A 10,000-nucleotide genomic window follows, 5' to 3' on the forward strand; every position below is an offset into this window, starting at 1 on the left:
CAAACGATTAATCGTGATTAATCGCATCCAGAATAAAAGTTTGTGTCTGTGCATATTAATTTTGTATTTATAAACACATACACATAAATGCATATATTTAAGAAAAATATAAAATATTAATATTAATAAACTTTTATTTACAATTTCAATTATTGGTAAATATAAATTAATACATTTAAAATTTATAGACAAGTATGTGTATGTTTTGTCTTTATAAATACAAAATTAATATGCACAGTACACAGATATACAGTATATTATGTAAACACAAACCTTTATTCTGGATGTGATTAATCATGATTAATCGTTTGACAGCCCTAATTTAAACATATCTGAGTATTTCGTTAGCTGTTACGTTTAACATTAGCTGTTAAGCGCTAATTTCTTGTTTGGAAATAACACATTTGCCAGATTCCGTGCCATTCCGTGCCGTGTTATACAGCAAATTCTGTTTTACCAAAGTACACTTGATCTCTATTTAAACCAAAATAAGGTTTGTCTGCTAAGATATATACACATATTACACCATCGCGTCAAATCGTTCTGGTTTCTCATTCCACTCCGTGCCAATCCGGGCCCGCTGGTACGTAAATGGTTTTATTTTCCACCGCAGGACTGATAACGGACCATTTAGAATGTAAACTCAAACGTGTCAAGGGCTGCCTCTTGTAATACAAGAGACTAAGCTATAACGTCTCTGCACGCATTCTATCTAATAGCACAGTTAGACAACCGTGCTGAAAGTTCTCAGCCAAGAACAGTTTGTAATCGTGCCGTGTCGAAAACCAGGCTCACGTGGAAACATAACTGTAACCGTTCCAGATCGTGCTTAGAACGGTTCGGCGCGATGGTGGAAAGGCGCTCATAGATGTCTCAGTGGGGGCCATTTCTATGGGTTTTTAGAGTAAGTCGCCTGTTTATCTCTAACCATATTTCAACTTTGTATTTATATAAGTCAGGGCTGGCTCGGACCAAAAGGCAGCCCTGGACTTCTTTGCCAAGGGGCCCATCCGTTCCGTCTGTGCACAATTGCGTTCCAGGTTTTTAGACTCCTTCGCGATTGCATTCCGTCCATGATTATGTTCCGGGGAAAATGCACGGTATGTCCGATTACCAATCCAGCCCTGATTTAGGTCCACTTTTAAACCTATTGGGGTATTTCAACCCAGCATTGGATCAAAAATGGACAAACCCAACTCTTGGGTTAAATTAACCCAGAACACGTTTATGTTTGAAAAGATAAAAGATAAAAGAACCCAGCATAGGTTAGTTTATAACCCAATGGGTGAGTTTTGTCCATTTTTGACCCAGTGCAGTTCATCCCAAAATGAATTTGTCTTAATTTACTCACCCACAAGTTGTTCCAAACGTCTTTATTCTGATCAACACAGAGAAAGATATTTGGAAGAATGCTTGTAACCAAACAGTTCTTCATTGACTACCATAGTAGGAAAAAATATTTTAAAAATTTCTCTGTACCGTTGAACACGAAAGAAGAAATTTTGAAGAATGTAGGAAAGCAAACAGTTCTGGGGCACTTTTGACTACCATTGTCATTTTTCCTACTATGGTAGTCAATGGTGGCCAAGAACTGTTTGTTATACGTTTTGCTTTTCCCTTCCATATATTTAAAGGCTTATCTATCTCAGATCCATTGTTAGACATCAGGAGTTTTTGCAGATGTCTCTGTGGCTCACGGCAGGCTGACATCTTGTCAGACCTCGGCTGGATGTGTTTGGTTACATCGGTAGCGCTGCTTCTCCAAACCATCAGCAGACACAAATCTGCAAGAGTGAATATTGAACTTGTGCATCATACAGACATGAAACTCCATTAGTCTGCTCATGATAATCACATGAGCACATACACAGAGAGTATTTGTGGTTTAAAGTCAGTAAGGTCCACGATGTCCAGTGTTGAGTAAGTTACTCTGAAAAAGTAATGAATTACTAGTTACTAATTACATATTCAATAGTGTAATTAGATTACTGTACAAATTACTCTCTCCAAAAAGTATTTAGTTACTTATTACTAATTACTTTCTATATCCTATATCAACCTTGATTAGTTAAGTGATTCAAGGATAGGCATGAAATACTTGATATATACTTGTAACAAGAAAAAGCTGTTTGCCAATGGGGTAAGAAAAATAATCGAATTCAAAAGGAAAAACAAGATTATCTTTCTTACCCCACTGGCAAACCGCTTTTAGTTGTTTTAAGCATAAACTTCACAAACCTCTGTTAGATTTCTCTGAAATAAAGATCTAAATACCTGACTATTTCTTCTTAAGTAACTATTTTAGGGATGTTTAGAGAATTGTGTTGAAAACAAGACATAAGATTTTTTTGCAGCATCCACTCAATACTTTAGTTGCATTGAAGTCCGAATGGCTAGAAACTAGATAAGCATCTGTCTTTGTTCTCCATGCTGATTTCTCATGAATTCAGTAGAACAGAACATCTGGCATTGCTGTGGTGTTTCTTGGTGTTTGTATAAATATAGATTGTGATAAATTTACATTTAAAACTGATGTGAAAAGCCATTTGCAGCTCATCATACTTATGTAATCTGACATATTATCTATGTTCAACTTTTTCGTCATTCCATAATGAAACCAGGTGGCTGGACAGAAGGGGTTGAAAAGGATTTGTGATTTCAGCCAGAATGATCATGATGATCATGATGTTTAAAAGTAAAGACTGCAAGAGGTACATCTATCTAGAGTCAAATTCGACTTCATCTGGAAGTTTTGGGCTAGTACCCATATTTGTTTGTGTTCGCTACAGTGTAAAATATGGAAAAACCCAACCACTGAGTTTAAAATAACCTATCCACCCTACCTATTGTAGGGTCAAATATGGACATTTTCTGATTTAATTAAATCAACAGTTGGGTGCGTCCATATTTTACCCAACCTTGGGTTGGAAAAAGTGTAAATACATAATGTAAACTACATCACACACGAAAGAAGCAGAGAGAGCGATTGTAGCCCTTGTGACTCAATGATAAAGTCCGGGTAAAGAGAATTCTGAGAATTGTTTCTAAACACATTAAATTTTTTAGAAATGTATTGCTAAAACACATTACAAAGACTCAGAAGTTTGTAGTACCGAATTGTGGAGTTAAACCGTTAAACAGTTTTTCACTAATTCTCAGTTCAGGATTTTTTGGGCGGGGCTAAAATGGTGGATCGATGATGCAACGGAGCCTACTGGGGGACTCGGGTTGAGAGACGCGAGTGGGTGTGGCTTCAGCGCCAACAGCGGACACGACCCAAGCGTTTGAGAGCAGAGTCCTGCTTATTTTTCCCAGATTTTGATAACTTATTTTATTTACTTGGATGTTTTTTCTCCATTCAAATTTGGCTAGGTGGTTAATGACACATTTTTCTGTTGTGTGACAAACTCAGAACACATATTTTAAGGTCACTTTACATGGACTTTAAACAGATGCATTACCCTCATTGGGGTGTCAAGATACTATTTGACAGCAGCCAATTACCAACTGGTATGGATGAGCAAAGAACAGGAACCCAAAAAGAGAAAAAACACCATAAATGTTGTGTATAAGTGCCATTGATTATATGAAGGGGGGGGGGGAGTTTGATTAAATCCCTGCAGTTATAATTGTTATTCCGCTGTTGCTTGGGGAGATGATCATGAAGGTCATTGAAGCATCTCAGATAGGACGTAACAGGCTCCCACTGGGGGACCTTTGACCTACAGCCTTAAGCTACAATAGAAATGTGAGCAGTGCTCAGATTTGGGAGTCTACGGAAAATTTCAAGGTCGTTTGATGAGACACCTCCGGAAACAGTATCACGTATTGACCCGGACTGAGCTTTGTTCTGGCAAACCATTGGTTTTTATATCCCAGCTTAAATGAAAAGAGAGAGACTGATAAAAAGAAGCAGTTCTCCTCAAACACGAGGCAATAAACTAAGATTAAAAATATCTGTAATTTTTATACAGAACTGAAATTGAAATATTAAACTGGACATTTCTGAGATACTTTATGATGCGGTTTCCCGGACAGGGCTTAAACCTAGTCTCAGACTACCTTAAATGTGAGAGATGCCTTGATCGAAAACAACTTGCACTCATGTATCTTAAAATATATCACTGCGATTGTTTTGTCTCAAGATGCACACAAAGTTTTTTTGTAAAGTATGTTTTTTAAAATAACTTATTTATGCTAATTTAACTAATACGGAAGAGTATTAGGGCCAAGCAATAAAAATATATATAAAACCGTTTTGAGATTAAAGTCATTATAATGCGAAATTAAACCCGCATTTTTTCGGGGAAAAAAGTCGAAATTAAATGTTGAGAATAAACTTAATAAATTTCGAGAATAAAGTCGTTGTGTTTCGAGAAAAAACTCGTTAAATTTCGAGAAAAAACTCTTTGAGAATAAAGTAGTGTTAAAAACGTGTTAAATTCTTCTAAAGAGACCCAGAACACACACACACACACACACACACACACACAAGCACACACACCACTGCATCAGCTAACAGCAAATATCACAAACAATGAGAAATTGGTTTCTAATGGATTGACTTTTGAAATGCTCTGGTTTTCACCTGTGGAGTATTTCAGCAGATCAGTGATGGACATGTTCAGAATATTGTCTCTGTGGTATACTGGGCACGAAATATCTGCATACATCAAGACTGTATCCCACAATGCAATGCACTCAACTTTACATTTCATTTACAGCGTGACAAAAATCAAAAGGTCTGCGTGATGTAACATTTGAACACATGACTTGATTCTTGTCACGCAACTAAACTGAAGTCATGACAGTGCACAGTATACAACCAGCGTAAGCTGCAGCATTCTGAACACAGCCAGCGTCCTGAGAAGATGATTGATGAGACTGAAGTGCACATCTGATTGTGTGTGCGTTACCTACGGGTACCTACTGTGTTCCATACCTCTCACGTATAAGTTAGCAGGAGACGAATATCGCACGCCCTGAGAGTTTGATGCCACACACTCATATTTGCCCTGATCCGTCTCTTCACTGCGCTCGATCTGCAGAGCACCTGGAGAGAGAGAGAGAGAGAGAGAGAGAGAGAGAGACAGAGAGAGAGAGAGAGAGAGAGAGATGATGGAGGGGGTTTGATCGCCGAATCTCTTACGGTGCAGCAGATACTGAGTCAGCACTCTCAGTGAAGGTGTGTGTGTGTGCGTCTCACAGGCGGTTTTGTCATGTAAATGTGAGCCGGCCGACAGCATCAGGGCTGGGTATGTGAATATTTATACATTTTGTGATTTACAGTGCATTTAAGCTACAGATGTGGAATCAGTTTGTGTGTTCACTGGAAACCAAAGCCACAAGCTTTACACTCCTCCACCAACTGAGCTACAGAAAAATTACAGACCCTGACTTACCATTCAACATCTCATTAAAGAAGTGACGAAAAACAAGTCTCATGAGCTTATTCAATGATAAACCAGTTACACAAGACATTACGCTCAGACATCACGCACGCACGCACACACACACACACACAAGTTTTGTTTGTTGTTCTGGTGCTGTGAACACAGAGTTTAAAATGTCTGCAGCGCAGGAGAAAGAGGAAGAAATGAGGAGAGAATCATGCAGACATCAGAGAACCACCGCACAGCATCATGGGAAAAATGAAGAGAAGAGCCAGACATAATCAATATCTACAATCATCTGTTCAGCGTCATAAATATGTGTGTGTGTGTGTGTGTGTGTGCACGCGTGTGCAGGCATCTGTTCATGTGTCTTTGCGTGTATTTGTGGTTGATGATGAACATGAACTCTTCACTGAAACACACAAGAGGTTCTTTTATTTTGAGTGTTTGTTGAGGACGTGGCAGCGCTGTCACTGATCACAGGTCAGCTGATCTGCTTCAGGTGCAGGACATGAGGGACAGAGGGGAGGGGGCGGGACATGTTTTCCTGGAGCACATTCATTGGACGATGACATGAGTTCAGGTCTGGAGAGGGACTTTGACTGTTCTAGAAAAATCAAATACTCACCAAAGCCTCCTGAGTATTCACACCAACACACACACACAATGAGAGAAAGACATCCGGTCAGATGTATGGCTGTTTATGCATCAATCATACGGATCAGATTTATGTACAGATACGCGTGTGCGGAATGTTCTCGTGTAAAGAGATCATACAGCGACGTGAGAATCATTACACTAGCACAGTTATGTAGAAAATCACCTTTCAAACACACAAAACTGTGTCATAAACCATGCTGTCCCGGGCCGGTGATGTTCTACATACAGTACCTGTGCTAGTAGATCATACATATCGGAGGTGTGCTCGTGTTTCAGTTCACTTGTGTTCAGCGTCTGTGACTACATGCTTCCATCTTACACTACCATCAAAATCAAGAAATAACAAAGTCTTGACACGAAGAACAAGCACAGTAAAGAGACAAACACACAACCAGTGTTCAGTGAACGAGCTCTGGAGGCTAAACCAAACCCCTGATGAGTGGAGATGAGACCCTAAAGCTGTGACGTGTACCTGAGCGCAGCTGTTTGATCCGTCCTTGACTGAGAGCAGGTTCAATGGGCAGGAAGTCTTTAAACCAGGAGATCTCTGGATCAGGAATACCGCTGGCGGCACACAACATGGTCGCCGTCCGAGTTCTCTCCACCACCTTCAGCTGAGGACCCATGTCAATGCTGGGAAAACCAAACGGCAGCAGATCCTCTGCGCAGAAGAAGAGAAAGAGTTTCTGGAGGACCTGAACACTGACCAATCAAAGACAACCCACAAACACGTCACGATTGAGTATAAAAACATGACGCATGTATGAAGGAGAGTGTCAGCAGGCGTTTAGATGATCACAAACTATTTCTGTTTAGATGAAGTGATATTGAGCCGCCCACCTTCCGTACACTGATCTCTCGCTCTCTCTCTATGAGCGACCGCTCATAAAACCAAAGCCAACCGCGTTATTACCAACCCATTTAAACTGAAATTACCATCACGTACCGCAGCAGAGATGAGGAGGTGATCGTACACAGCAGCGTGAAGATTATCATTACCACTTTAAAGCTGCTGCGTGTGTGTGTACGTGTGTGTCTGTTCAAATGTGTGTGTGTGTGTGTGTGTGTGTGTGTGTGTGCATGCGTGCATGTGATCGAATGTGTGTGCGTGTGTGATCGAATGTGTGCGTGTGTGAGTGCGAGCGTGTGTGATCGAATGTGTGCGTGTGTGCTCGAATGTGTGCGTGTGTGTGTGTGCATGCGTGCATGTGATCGAATGTGTGCGCGTGTGTGTGCGTGTGTGATCGAATGTGTGCATGTGTGAGTGCGAGCGTGTGTGATCGAATGTGTGCGTGTGTGCTCGAATGTGTGCGTGTGTGTTCGAATGTGTGCGTGTGTGTGTGTGATCGAATGTGTGCGTGCATGTGATCGAATGTGTGCGCGTGTGTGTGCGTGTGTGATCGAATGTGTGCGTGTGTGTGATCGAATGTGTGCGTGTGTGTGTGTGTGCGTGTGTGATCGAATGTGTGCGTGTGTGTGATCGAATGTGTGCGTGTGTGTGTGTGTGCATGTGAGCGTGTGTGTGATCGAATGTGTGCGCGTATGTGTGTGTGCGTGTGTGATCGAATGTGTGCGTGTGTGAGTGTGCTTGTGAGTGTGCGTGCATGTGAGTGATCGAATGTGTGAGCGTGTGTGTGTGTGTGTGTGTGATCGAATGTGTGCGTGCGAGCGTGTGTGTTCTCAAGGGATTACTGCTCTAGTTCGTGTATGAACGAGTCTGTTGGGACACAGCTCAGAGACGCCGACAGCTGCTCACAGATGATTCAGTCACAGCAGAACCTCTAGTGCTCACACCACTTCATTTCACATCTGAGATTCAGACCAGCCCTCACCGACTCAACACCACCCGTTCAGACATCACACACACAATATTTCTCACTGCTTATTACAAAAGAGATTCTAGAAATCACATCTGGTTTATTAAACACTACACAAACACGGCATTTCTGAGATCTCTACAGAATCAAGATCAGTTCATGTGAGAGGAACACTGGTCATATAAGTGATGTAAGAAAACCGTTTCCATGACGATCAGCATGTAACAACAGCAGCATCTTCCTGCCTCATCTCTGTTTAGCACTTGTGTTGTGCTGCTGCTGTTGTTGTTACAGGAATATTATAACATGTACACATCTTTATTAAATAAATCCTTCAGAATGAAACTACTGCTGCTTCACAACACATCACCACACACGCACGCACGCAAACACACACACACCGTATTAAACCTCATTAATATAACATTTGACAGCACGTGAACACTTAAACAGTCAGGCAGGGGTGGGGTTGTGTTGTTTCCATGACAGCAGTGACAGATGGGATGGGGGAGGGGGGTAATACTCCAGATATACAGACCCTCTAACAGACTTTAACACACCTGACCTGAACACACACACACACACACACACACAAACACACGCGCACTATAATGTGCACACACTCACACGCACGCACACACACGCATGCACACACGCACTATAATGTGCACACACGCACACATGTCTGGTTTATTATCTCCGTGGGGACAGTCCATAGGCGTAATGTTTTTATACTGTACAAACTGTATATTCTATCCCCTATCCCTAACCCTATCCCTAAACCTAAAGATCATAGAACACTTTTTGCATTTTTAGATTTGTAAAAATTATCGTTCTGTACACTTTATAAGCTTTTGTGCCCATGAGGACCTCAATTTTGGTCCCCACAGTGACACGAGTCCCCATGTGTTGGTGTGTATTCAGGTTTAGGTCCCCACCGGGATATACAAACATGAACACACACACACACACACACACACACACACACACACACACACACACACACGTACACACTGTATTAATATAACAACACATTGTGTTTAAATGTATCCGTCTTAAGGCTTCAGGAAATCAAAAGTGATTGCGTAACGATAGCAGTTGTGTGTTTCATTACCTGACTAACACATTCATTACCGTTCTCATCACCGCTCACACAGATGAATGACTCACGGCACAACAGACACGTTAGTTTGGCCGGTGATGAGCTGAAATCATTCCCAAACCGCTTTTCAACATGTCCACTGAATCTGACAGCCAGGTTTTGACAAATGATGTAAATATTGAAGCCATGGTGTGTTTGAATGTGTTTGCCAGCCAAATGGATCACAGACATCATGTGTCCATGCAAGCCAATCAGCAGCCAAATGTTCAATAAACCAACACTACACATGATGTGTTCTGGATGATAATCAACTGCGTTTAGTTCATATTAACATCTATAAACACACATGATGATAATGATGACCTCACCTCTTATGATGGACAGTTGGGAGGTGACAGCGATTTCCCCCTCAGTGTTTTTGGCAACACACTCGTAAACGTTTTCGTCCCGCGGGGCTCTGAGTGGCTGAATGCGTAGCACCGCCCCCGAGCCTTCATCAAACTCTACAGTCTGGACCAATGAGAACAGAGAATGAGCAGAGATCAAAGCAGAACTGAAGAGCTGAAACACATGACATACACATGACATCTCATCACACACACCACCTCCTAACCCTCAATGACTGTCAGCAGCTTCTTCTTCATCATCATCACTAAACACGCTGCACTCGAAAGATTTATCATCTGCAGGTTTTATTTGTTTCATAGCTTCATCCATGTCAAACAGTGTGAATGACCATAAGAATAAATACTCTAGTAAATGAATGCTTTTCCAGTCCAGAGTCGTCAGGTCTAAATCGAGCTGTAGAGACCTTCTGGTGATATTGTGATGTCATACAGCGATCGCTCCATCTGTGCACGAGGTGGAGCATACAGATCTTCACACACACAACACAAACACCACCTTCACGTCCTCACCTCGATTCTCTGGGAATTCACTTTCTTGCCCTTTTTGTTCCAGAAGACCTGCGGCTTCGGGTCTCCCGTGGCCTGACAGACGAAGGACACAACTCCACCGGACACGCCGAT

General features: G+C 41.6%; 1 protein-coding gene across 9 annotated transcripts in view; it reads right to left on the reverse strand.

Annotated features, from left to right (window-relative positions):
* Nucleotides 1–10,000, reverse strand: part of ptprsb (protein tyrosine phosphatase receptor type Sb) — a 79,352-nt gene that overhangs the window by 35,665 nt on the left and 33,687 nt on the right. For 6 of the 9 annotated variants that reach the window (XM_057333285.1, XM_057333284.1, XM_057333281.1 and 3 more), the window contains 4 exons: nucleotides 9,890–10,000; nucleotides 9,341–9,482; nucleotides 6,526–6,714; nucleotides 4,931–5,053 (listed from right to left, as the gene is read on the reverse strand). The exon at nucleotides 9,890–10,000 is cut by the window's right edge and continues 35 nt beyond it. In XM_057333285.1, coding sequence (XP_057189268.1) covers nucleotides 4,931–5,053; nucleotides 6,526–6,714; nucleotides 9,341–9,482; nucleotides 9,890–10,000 — 565 coding nt within the window. The remainder of the gene's footprint in view (nucleotides 1–4,930; nucleotides 5,054–6,525; nucleotides 6,715–9,340; nucleotides 9,483–9,889) is intronic. The other 3 variants (XM_057333288.1, XM_057333287.1, XM_057333283.1) reach the window with 1 other exon arrangement.

The sequence above is a fragment of the Triplophysa rosa genome, linkage group LG5 (assembly GCF_024868665.1).
Source record: "Triplophysa rosa linkage group LG5, Trosa_1v2, whole genome shotgun sequence".
Lineage (NCBI taxonomy): Eukaryota > Metazoa > Chordata > Actinopteri > Cypriniformes > Nemacheilidae > Triplophysa > Triplophysa rosa.